The sequence below is a fragment of the Ovis canadensis genome, chromosome 4 (assembly GCF_042477335.2).
Source record: "Ovis canadensis isolate MfBH-ARS-UI-01 breed Bighorn chromosome 4, ARS-UI_OviCan_v2, whole genome shotgun sequence".
Classification (NCBI taxonomy): domain Eukaryota; kingdom Metazoa; phylum Chordata; class Mammalia; order Artiodactyla; family Bovidae; genus Ovis; species Ovis canadensis.
The window spans coordinates 114232501-114244824 of record NC_091248.1 but is presented as its reverse complement, the minus strand read 5'-3'; the positions used below and the strand labels follow the sequence as shown (position 1 = coordinate 114244824).

The following is a 12324-nucleotide window of genomic DNA, read 5'->3' as shown; positions in this document are numbered from 1 at the left end:
CCAACCAGTCCATCCTAAAGGAAATCAGTCCTGAATATTCATTGGAAGGACTGATGCTGAAGCTGAAAGTCCAATACTCTGGCCACCTGATGCGAAGAACTGACTCACTGGAAAAGCCCTTGATGCTGGGAAAGATTGAAGGCGGGAGGAGAAGGGGACGACAGAGGATGAGATGGTTGGATGGCATCACTGACTCAATGGAGATGAGTTTGGGTGAACTCCAGGAGTCGGTAATAGACAGGGAGGCCTGGTGTGCTGCAGTCCATGGGGTCACAAAGATTCAGACACGACTGAGCGATTGAACTGACTTGACTTCTATACTGCGGAATAACAGCTATTTTAAAAGACATGTACTGTTAATGGGACCAGAAGTGAGCAGGAGTTACAAAAATATGTAAGCTAAAGTCGTATTTGAAGGTTTGTGCTTACACTACTTTTGTACTCCTGTCACTTTTTTTCCTTCTTTTCTAACTTGGCTGCCCCAGGTCTTGGCTGCAGCGCACAGGCCCTTTAGCTGCAGCATGTGGGCTCTAGTTCCCTGACCAGGGATCAAACCTGGGCCCCCTATATTGGCAGTGCAGAGTCTTAGCCACCAGACCAACAGGGAAGCTCCTATTGCCACAATTTTACAAAACTAAACATTTTCCTTTGACTTTATAGTAAGTACTTTAATGATTCTGTAAAGACTCATTTATTATAGCTTTGCTTAGCCAAAAGGTGAAAAGGTGATTAAAAAAAAAAAATTTGAAGTAACCAATCTCTAAACACAGAAAAGATTAGCACTTACCCACTTCTAAGGTATCTGGCTCATCCGGCCTCTGGGCAATCTGCAAGTAATAAAGCAGGGAGCCATACAGGTGTGTCCTTACTCGCTGGAATCCACCACCTAGGAAGATACAGCAGAGTAAAAATCTTTTTTCAAATTAAAGTTAAAACAAATACGGAAGTTGTAATTTGTAGAAAATTTAAACAACAACAAAAAAAAACCTGTCTTCAAAATGAAGTCTAACAGTTTCTTCAATATGATGTGAAGCGAAGAATCTCCAATAGAAGCAAACCCCACCACTGGGTTCTCTGTGGGCGGAGGCGAGGTGAAAGAGCCATCAAGAGTGAAAGCACAATGGACCTCTCCAGGTCCCAAGACTAAGGGTTGCTTCTGCTCTGTGCGAACAGCTTGGCTTAGGTGAGCGGTCAGGGTGAACACAGCACCTGCTACCACGGGCATTAATTCCTGCGCTGCTTCATCATCCAGGATCTTAAAGCAGAAAGACAAACCACAGTGAGGGCCCTGCTTTCAGCTACAGTCATTAACATGTCTCACACACAGCTTTTCAACTACCACAAGATTTTTAAAACGGAATTGTCCTATTCAAAGATAAAAGCTAATACATAGAAAGAAATTTAAATAGGATGCTGAGTAAAATGTTCTTAACCAGAAGGGAGCCCTAGCAGAATTCCCTAGAGGTTTTTAATGGAAATTAACATAATGGCCTCCCCACTAGAACCTCCCATTTAATAGGTCTAGGGTAGGGATCTGCAATGTAGATTTTTTAAAAAGCTCCCTAGGGAATTCTGACACACACTCTGGTTGAGAGCCATTATTGTACAGTTATAATAAAACTTTCCTCAAGGAAAGTTTTAACACTGGCGTTGCTCAACTCTATTGACTCCACATCTAAAATGGAAAAACAGGTGGGGCAAACTATATATTTAAATGGGATCAAAACTTGTTCAGCAGCATACAGTAATTTAGGAAACATGTCACCTTATCATGCACATCTTGTAAAAGATCACGAATAATCAGTTGGCGATCCTCTGCTTGGATGAGGTCCTGGGGACAGGCTGTCAGGATAATTTCTACCAGCTGCCGCCATGACTCCAGAGCATGCCGTTTTGCATGAAGACACTGCAACAATTTGTTTCTTCCTACCACGTACTGGAGTATGGTGCTGATTTCCTACAGCCGCAGAAATTGAAGTGCAAGGTTAACACTTAGACAAATAAAGTCTTACCAATAGACCACTATTTTTAACCCTGTCAGTTAATCTGAAAACATTTACAGTATCCTCTGGAAAGCTTCCACATGCTTGCTAAACAGCAGATTAACTTTTTATGTTACACTGGTGGCCAGAATATTATTATTTTTCATAAAAAAATAATAAAGCTCTGTGTGTGTGCATGTATGTTTAAGATGGGTGGCAGAGGTGATGTGGGTGGAAATGAGTTTTTCACCCCATCTTCTTTCTTCTTTCAACTGTCTATTATACTTACTCTGTAACACTGCTGCTGCTGCTGCTAAGTTGCTTCAGTCGTGTCTGACTCTGTGCGACCCAATAGATGGCAGCCTACCAGGCTCCCCCGTCCCTGGGATTCTCCAGGCAAGAACACTGGAGTGGGTTGCCATTTCCTTCTCCAATGCATGAAAGTGAAAAGTGAAAATGAAGTCGCTCAGTTGTGTCTGACTTGTAGCAACCCCATGAAATGTAGCCCACCAGGCTCCTCCATCCATGGGATTTTCCAGGCAAGAGTACTGGAGTGGGTTGCCATTGCCTTCTCCGACTCTGTTACACTAGAGCTCCCTAAAACCCAAGTTTGACAGCACATTTTCTCGATGTGTCTTCTATTTGTTTGCCTCTGGCTTTGGCCTAGCCAGCTGTGTTTCCACATATGTGGTCCTTCCCACTCAATCTCTGACCCATATCTCCCCATTTGTGATGACTCTTCCCTCACTGACTGGGAACAAGTAAAATCTATTACACAATATGAAAAGGTTGTAAATCCTCAACTAGCTTAGCAGAAAGGATATGATTTTTATTCAGGCATCCAGACATTAACTTCAGTTCAGCTTTTAACATTACAAAGTCAAAAGTGAAAGACTCCATTCCTATCAGATCCACTTCTCAATTGTAAAAAGCATAATCAGAACTCTAAAAGAGGCAGGATCCAATCATGCCTGTGAGATGATTAGAAAAGTTTGTGCTTAATTTGCATGTAAAACACATATTAGAATATCTTGGGTCATGCTGGCTCAGTGTGACAAACTCCACTGTGTATTTGTGTATATGAATAGAGCAAAATGTGAATGCTTTTAACAATAATAAAATGGCAATGACGAGTGTCTTTTAATTTTTAAGTTGTTTCCTAATAATGAATTAGAAGTCAGTTCGCTGTTTTGTCATCTAACTGGTGATTTAAGTAGCTTAAGGAGTTAAAAGGTGTCAGCAGGGCTTACATCCATCAGGAGAGGTCTTTGTCCTATGGCTGCCATACCCTGAAGGGCGTTCACTTCGGCCACAAGAACTCTGTGAAGCAGCTACATAATTGAGAGAAGGGAGAAAAATAAGATCATTCCCGACACTGGTACAACAATAACCTAGCAGTTACTTTAAACTGCCCTAGAGGGGAAAGTTTCAGAGAGTAGTACCAAAGAGCCTCTGTGGCAGGAAACTTGGTCCAAATGCACAGGATATCTTCTTCCTACTAGTCAGGTCATTACCACCTACCTGGTAGAGAGTTAAATAATTAAAACCACCCTGAGTGACAGCTGGGTGGCATGATTACTAACACGAAGGAGATGGGAAACCTAACAGATAAAATTAGTGCGGGCTATTCAGTTTTCTTTCACTGCTGCTTGAAAAGTGTAAACCACAGTCTAATAAACCAACACCTCTATTAGAAAAAAAAAAGTTATTTTTTCCTAATGACTCAAAGACTGTGAACCACTTGATACTTCACACACTCTAAAGCAATGCTCACCTTGACATTGCAGACTGTCTGTCCCCGTAAATTCTTGTGTTCACAGTTAGCAATAACTTGTTCAATCTGGGCCCGATCAAAGAAATCCAACTGCAAAGGCTCAGGGATCTCCTGACTGAAGTCAATGGAGTCGAGAATATTGAGAATTTTGCGACGTACTAGAAAAAATGAAAAGTCGTTTTACTTTAGCTGGGACATTGAAGAGAAAAGCAAAGCACAGTACTCAGCTCACTCTCAAAGACAGTACTATATCTATGTTCAGAAAGGGCCTCAGTCTGGAAATTGAAAATTGTATTGAAATCTAAATTGGATTTTATTTCTAACACATTCATTTGCAAAAATGTTTTTCCCATGCTATCATCTTGCTATAAAAAGATTTTTTTGTTGACAAATAATTTTCACATAGCTTTTCAACATCAGTCCAGAATTTGCAGATACAGGCATTAATTACCTCCTAAAATTTTAAGCAATTTAATATATACATATCTAGCTTCCCTTGTAGCTCAGTCGGTAAAGAATTTGCCTGCAGTGCGGGAGACCTGGGTTCGATCCCTGGGTTGGGAAGATCCCCTGGAGAAGGAAATGGCAACCCACTCCAGTATCCTTGCCTGGAAAATCTCATGGACAGAGGAGCCTGGTGGGCTGCAGTCCACGGGGTCGCAAAGAGTCAGGCACGACTGAGCGACTAACACTTACTTACAAATTTATTACAGATTCAAAGAGCTTTACCTTTTGTAGAAGTGTCAAAGTGCAGGAACCCAGAGACAGACCTATTTTCATCTTCCATGCCTCCTTCCCCATCTGTTGGAGCATCAGGAATAAAAGATCAGAAAAGAACACATTCACAAAATTTATTCAGAAATAACAAATATCAGGTTATTATATTTCTATGTCATTGTTTCTAGGTCAAAGAGCCCCTTGCAAATGGATAATTAAAATGCACAGATGATGAGAACTTATCAACAACATTCATCTAATTCTTTCTGTTTCTATCAGATCCACTTCACAATTGTAAAAAGCATAATCAGAACTCTAAAAGAGGCAGGATCCAATCACACCTGTGAGATGATTAGAAAAGTCTGTGCTTAATTTGCATGTAAAACACATATTAGAATATCTTGGGTCATGCTGGCTCAGTGTGACAAACTCCACTGTGTATTTGTGTATATGAATAGAGCAAAATGTGAATGCTTTTAACAATAATAAAATGGCAATGATGGGTGACTTTTAATTTCGTGTTCTGAAGGGAAAAAATCCTAAAGGCAGAAAGAACATGCTTGGCCTACAATCACAGACTAACCATAAGATTCAGATTTGCACTTGCATTCACACAGCCCAGTCAGCAGCACGGCAACACAAATGCCAACATGCAGATGTTCACCTGAGTAGGGTTTCACTGGCATGTCATCCAGCAGGAGGTGGAGGAGCCTCTGGGTGTGTGAGCGCTGGCGATTCAAAGAAGTTACCCTTAGTTCTATTGAGGCAGTCTTCATCAGCCATGACATCTGGTTCAGCATAGATATTTCATATTCTGGAATTTAAATATATATGTTTAGTTTCCCAGTATACGACACAAAATCAGAACAGACATAGTCTGTAACTTGTCAGTATTTTCCCATGCAACATAGTCAATAATTTATGAAACTATGCACCATAATAATTTGCCACTCTATAAGATTAAAAAAGAAAAAACCAGATGCCAAGAGAAAAAATAAGCCAGTGTATGTCTATGAAAGCTAAGCAAAAGCAACTGAAGAACAAAAGAGAATCAAGTTTCTGTTGCTAGAATAACTTCACACAGATCTAGAGAATTCTGGATCTATCATAGTTTGACATTAATAGAGAACTTAATACTTAAAAAGATAATCCAAGTACTTTTCAACTATTTATCCTGACAAAAAAAGACTATCATAAAATCTGATTTTTATTTCAGAAAAAAAATACATTTTAAAAACTAAAATAAATACATAATTTGCATAACTTTAAAATGCATAATTTTCTGCTATCTTGAGATTATCAATGCCGTTTTGGTCTAACATATAGTTAGGACTGGGAATCACTTATACAATAAAAGTTTTTGAATCCAATATTATTATAATATGCCTGGCTTTGAAGTCTTAAATTATGAGTTTTATAAACATACAAACACTGCTACTACTGCTAATAATAATAATTACAAGCAAAGCTACATCAATATTTAAAAAGTAGACAGCAAGATAGGCAAGATAGAAATTCTTTTTTCCTATTAGAAATAAAAAAGGGTTTCTTAAAAATCTTGTTATAAACAATATCTTGGGGTTAAAAATAACATATACTGATTATGAAAATGAAGTCAAACTCTTCTGCCATTAAGTAATTCCCAATCTCTCACACCATACCCTAAGAAGTAAAGCAGGGGCTTCCCTAGTGACTCGGTGGTAAAGAATCCTGCTGCCAATGCAGGAGACACAGGTTCCACCCCTGATCTGGGAAGGTCCCACATGCTGAGGAGCAACAATGCCTGTGTGCCACAGCTACTGAGCCTGTGCTCTAGAGCCCTGGAGCTGCAACTACTGAAGTCCTGGCACCCTAAAGCCCTTGTTCCACAAGAGAAGCCACCTAGTGAGAAGGCCCCACTCACCGCAACTAGAGAGAAAAAAGCCCTCCCAGCAATGAAGACTCAGCACAGTCGAAAATAAACAAGTAGAAGCTTTCTAAAAAGTCCTTACAAAGCAGAGTTGACAATTACCAGTAAAGGCAACTTATTATGAAATCTGTGAGCCTAGACTTCCTAAAACATAAAGATGATACAAAATAAACTTTTAAAAAACCTCAATAAAACGATCACTGGCTAGATATAATATAAACTAAGAAAACTGTTATAAATTGATCAAAAAGAAAATTATATAAAATAGAACCCTATAAAACACAGGAAGCCTGGATAACTGTGTGACCAGGTCAATAAACTAAAGATATAGTTTCTATCATAATTAGCTTCCTATTTTTCATTTCAAGACCTGATCATACACAAGAAACAAAGTAAAACACAGATTTTTACAAAACAATTTCACTCAAAAAAAAAAATCTCTGAAATCTTACATAAGTATTTTCTTATCCCTTAAACACAATTTTAAAACTCTGATAGTAAAAATTCCATCCTTAACAGGCTATTTGAAAATAATTTTATGCTGACAGTTAAAACATCAAGTTTCTCAAGCACAAATTACAAAAACAAAACAAAGGAACACAGAAACAAAGTAATAAAATGAGGACAGAATTCCACAAATGCTAAAACTGCTATCCCAGTTCAGATCAGTTCAGTTGCTCAGTCGAGTCCAACTCTTTGCGACCCCATGGCCTGGCAGCACGCCAGGCCTCCCTGTCCCTCACCAACTCCAGGAATTTACCCAAACTCATGTCCACTGAGTTGGTGATACCATTCAACCATCTCATCCTCTATTGTCCCCTTCTCCTCCCACTTTCAATCTTTCCCAGAATCAGGGTCTTTCCCAATGAGTCAGTTCTTTGCATCAGGTAACCAAAGTATTGGAGCTTCAGCTTCAGCATCAGTCCTTCCAATGAATATTCAGGACTGATTTCCTTTAGTATGGACTGTCTGAATCTCCTTACAGTCCAAGGGACTATCAAGAGTCTTCTCCAACACCACAGTTCAAAAGCATCAATTCTTTGGCACTCAGTTTCCTTTATAGTCGAACTCTCACATCCATACATGACTATTGGAAAAACCATAGCTTTGACTAGACAGACCTTTGCCGGCAAAGTAATGTCTCTGCTTTTTAATATGCTGTCTAGGTTGGTCATAACTTTTCTTCCAAGGAGTAAAAGTCTTTTAATTTCATGGCTGCAGTCACCATCTGCAGTGATTGTGGAGCCCCCCCAAAAAAGTCTGTCACTGTTTCCACTCTTTCCCCATCTATTTGCCATGAAGTGACGGGACCAGATGCCATTATCTTAGTTTTCTGAATGTTGAGTCTTAAGCCAACTTTTTCACTCTCCTCTTGATACTGTCATCAAGAGGCTCCTGAGTTCTTCTTTGGTTTCTGCCATAAAGGTGGTGTCATCTGCATATCTGAGGTTACCAATATTCCTCCCAGCAATCTTAATTCTAGCTTGTGCTTCATCCAGCCCAGCATTTCACATGATGTACTCTGCATATAAGTTAAATAAGTAGGGTGACAGTATACAGCCTTGATGAACTCCTTTTCTGATTTGGAACCAGTGTGTTGTTCCATGTCCAATTCTAACTGTTGCTTCCTGACCTGCATATAGGTTTCTCAAGAGACAGGTCAGAAAGTCTGGTATTCACATCTCTTTCAGAATTTTCCATAGTTTTTTGTACTCCACACTGTCAAAGGCTTTGGCATAGTCAATAAAGCAGAAGTAGATGTTTTTCTAGGACTCTCTTGCTTTTTCCATGATCCAATCGAAATTTAATCTCTGGTTCTTCTGCCTTTTCTAAAACCAGCTTGAATATCTGGGAGTTCACGGTTCACACATTGGTGAAGCCTGGCTTGGAGAATTTTGAGCATTACTTTGCTAGCATGTGAGTGAGATGAGTGTAATTGTGTAGTAGTTTGAGCATTCTTTGGTATTGCCTTTCTTCGGGATTGGAATGAAAACTGACCTTTTCCAGTCCTGTGGCCACTGCTGAGTTTTCCAAATTTGCTGGCATATGGAGTGCAGCACTTTCACAGCATCATCTTTCAGGAATTGAAATAGTTCAACGGGAATTCCATCACCTCCACTAGCTTTGTTCGTAGTGATGCTTTCTAAGGCCCACTTGACTTCACATTCCAGGATCTGGCTCTAGGTGAGTGATCACACCATCGTTATTATCTGGGTCGTAAAGATCTTTTTTGTATAATTCTTCTGTGTATTCTTGTTACCTCTTCTTAATATCTTCTGCTTCTGTTAGGTCCATACCAGATGTCCTTTATTGAGCCCATCTTTGCATGAAATGTTCCCTTGGTATCTCTAATTTTCTTAAAGAGATCTCTAGTCTTTCCCCTTCTATTGTTTTCCTCTATTTCTTTGCACTGATCACTGTGGAAGGCTATTCTTATTCAAATGGGTATCTTTCCTTTTCTCCTTTGCCTTTAGCTTATCTTCTTTTATCAGCTATTTGTGAGGCCTCCTCAGACAACCATTTTGCCTTTTTGCATTTCTTTTTCTTGGGGATGGTCTTGATCCCCTCCTCCTGTACAATGTCATGAACCTCAGTACATAGTTCTTCAGGCACTCTGTTTATCATATCTAGTCCCTTAAATCTATTTCTCACTTCCACTGTATAATAGCAAGGGATTTGATTTAGGTCATACCTGAATGGTCTAGTGGTTTTCCCTACTTTCTTCAAGTTAAGTCTGAATTTGGCAATAAGGAGTTCATGATCTGAGCAACAGTTAGCTCCCAGCCTTGTTTTTGCTAACTGTATAGAGCTTCTCCACCTTTGACTGCATAGAATATAATCAATCTGATTTCAGTGTTGACCATCTGGTGATGTCCATTTGTAGAGTCTACTCTTGTGTTGTTGGAAGAGGGTGTTGACCAGCGTGTTCTCTTGGCAAAATTCTATTAGCCTTTGCCGTGCTTCATTCTGTACTCCAAATGTGCCTGTTACTCCAGGTGTTTCTTGACTTCCTACTTTTGCATTCCAGTCCCCTATAATGAAAAGGACATCTTTTTTGGGTGTTAGTTCTAGAAGGTCTTGTAGGTCTTCTTAGAACTGTTCAACTTCAGCTTCTTCAGCATTACTGGTCGGGGCATAGGCTTGGATTAACTTCTTTATCATTACTGGTTTGAGCATAGACTTGGACTTGTCAAATGCTACCCCAAAATGTTATAAAATTAAAATCACTCAACATAGACTTTATATATTTGTTTTAATAGTAAGGGAGAAAAATGTCCTACCTTTGTTAGAAAATGGCAAATGCTGCAATTGAGAAAATAAGAAGTCCTGGCTGGTTCTCAAGTACCTCATAGTAGGACCAGACGTATCAGAGCATGCACATAACTGGTAAATCACCTACAGAATTACAGTAACATAAGAAAATCCCCAAATCAGCTTTTTATATTACAGATTTTAATAAAAAGGTTGAACTTAAGTCTGTTAAGTGGAAACTAAGAACCATAAACAACTAAAGCAAAAAGGATAAACATATGTATACATAAAACAAAAATGCAGAGTAACAAGCAGTTCTTAGCATCCTAACTCAAAATATACAAAAATGCAACTGGAGAATGCTAAAAACATCCTTATAGGACTAATCTTAAAATCACCCTAAATATATTAACATATATACATGTAGTTTAAAAATAAGTTTTAGTATTTTAACTATTATTAGCAGCAAATTACTCAGAAGTAACTTCTAAAAACCAAGGTTATATGTTAATTAGTTGATATAATTGTTGGGATCTAAGACTATGCCAAAGCCTTTGACTGTGTGGATCACAATAAGTTGTGGAAAATTCTTCAAGAGATGGGAATACCAGACCACCTGACCTGCCTCTTGAGAAATCTGTATGCAGGTCAGGAGGCAACAGTTAGAACTGGACATGGAACAACAGACTGGTTCCAAATAGGAGAAGGGGTGCATCAAGGCTGTATACTGTCACCCTGCTTATTTAACTTATATGCAGAGTACATCATGAGAAACGCTGGGCTGGAAGAAGCACAAGCTGGAATCAAGATTGCCGGGAGAAATACCAATAACCTCAGATCTGCAGATGACACCACCTTTATGGCAGAAAGTGAAGAAGAACTAAAAAGCCTCTTGATGAAAGTGAAAGAGGAGAGTGAAAAAGTCCGCTTAAAGCTCAACATTCAGAAAACAAAGATCATGGCATCTGGTCTCATCACTTCATGGGAAATAGATGGGAAAACAGTGGAAACAGTGTTAGACTTTTTTTGGGCTCCACAATCACTGCAGATGGTGACTGCAGCCGTGAAATTAAAAGGCGCTTACTCCTTGGAAGGAAAGTTATGACCAACCTAGATAGCATACTGAAAAGCAGAGACATTACTTTGCCAACAAAGGTCCGTCTAGTCAAGGCTATGGTTTTTCCAGTGGTCATGTATGGATGTGAGAGTCGGACTGTTAAGAAAGGTGAGTGCCAAAGAATTGATGCTTTTGAACTGTGGTGTTGGAGAAGACTCTTGAGAGTCCCTTGGACTGCAAGGAGATCCAACCAGTCCGTTCTAAAGGAGATCAGTCCTGGGTGTTCTTTGGAAGGAATGATGCTAAAGCTGAAACTCCAGTACTCTGGCCACCTCATGCGAAGAGTTGACTCACTGGAAAAGACTCTGATGCTGGGAGGGATTGGGGGCAGGAGGAGAAGGGGATGACAGAGGATGAGATGGCTGGATGGCATCACCAACTCGATGGATGTGAGCTGGGAGTTGGTAATGGACAGGGAGGCCTGGCGTGCTGCGATTCATGGGATCGCAAAGAGCCGGACACGACTGAGCAAGTGAACTGAACTGAACTGAAGAATCCCCTGTGAGAATTTAATCCTATGTATTTCCAAAGAGCAATGGTTCAGTATTCACCAATTCAGCGTTCTCGTGACTTTATAAAATTAGTAATAACTGAATGTAAATTCAATATAGATCTAGAAACACAGTCTTAAGAAAAATACAAAACAACAAAGCATAACTAAAGACACTGAGTAAAGCAGAGTAAAAAAACTGGCAACAACCTAAGTGTAATTTATATTGTAGCACATAGAAAGTTTCTCCCCTCCCTCGGGGGGAGGGAAGGACGCAAAATTGTAAATATATATTTAATATATACAAGGAAAAGACAGGAAGGGAACACAAGGTAAAGCTCAAATACTTGTAGACATATGCTTGTCTTTCAAACAGCTTTGATATTATATTCTTTTTGACACTATAAATACTGAACTTCTCAAAATAAAATCAAGTTATTCATATTAGATGGTAAGTTAAGAAGATAGAAGAACAGATGCTCCAAGATATGGGGGAGGTAATACTGCTCGAGGGAGAAGGACAAAAAAAGTGAATTCCAAAAGCATGACAAGCTACTCTACAGGGGTTTGCCTGACACCCTTCCTAGTTTCCAAGACCAAGTAGGAAAACTCTCCACTGTTCAAGAGAAGACAGCAAAGACAAAAGGCTCGGGGTCAGCTCTTCCCTCAGACGGCCCTGTGCTGCTGGATAATGAAGACGTCAGTAAGGCCCAGAGTGTTTCCCTTTCGCATCATTAGATTTATTTTTAAACAAGCTCTTCTTAGAGGTTCAATTTTTTTCTGAAACACAGTGAAGTATAAACCTAGAGGTAAAGGATGCCTCTTTCGTTAACAACAGAGAAGTGCTTCTTGTTAAAAATGCAGATTCTGACCCAGAAGGGCTGGAGTGGGGCCTGAAATCCTGCATTAATAAGCTCCCAGGAGGTGACGCTGCTAATGTGGTGCACATTTTGAGTCACAGAACATATGTATTAAACTGACAAATCTGTTGGTTTAGACATGATTTGTTTGGCTGGTATAGTGTTTAGGAAAGCAGAGGATCTGACAAACCAGGGTCTGCAATCCAACAGGGGAGAAATGAGC

At 39.6% G+C, this 12324-nt stretch overlaps 1 protein-coding gene across 1 annotated transcript in view; it reads right to left on the bottom strand.

Moving 5' to 3' along the window:
* NUP205 (nucleoporin 205) overlaps positions 1 to 12324 on the bottom strand; it is a 78772-nt gene that overhangs the window by 27694 nt on the left and 38754 nt on the right. Inside the window, exons 23-30 of the mRNA XM_069588438.1 lie at positions 9664 to 9778; positions 5138 to 5287; positions 4486 to 4557; positions 3757 to 3914; positions 3233 to 3313; positions 1766 to 1957; positions 988 to 1255; positions 788 to 886 (exon numbers count right to left, since the gene is read on the bottom strand). Of these exons, the coding sequence (XP_069444539.1) occupies positions 788 to 886; positions 988 to 1255; positions 1766 to 1957; positions 3233 to 3313; positions 3757 to 3914; positions 4486 to 4557; positions 5138 to 5287; positions 9664 to 9778 (1135 nt within the window). The remainder of the gene's footprint in view (positions 1 to 787; positions 887 to 987; positions 1256 to 1765; positions 1958 to 3232; positions 3314 to 3756; positions 3915 to 4485; positions 4558 to 5137; positions 5288 to 9663; positions 9779 to 12324) is intronic.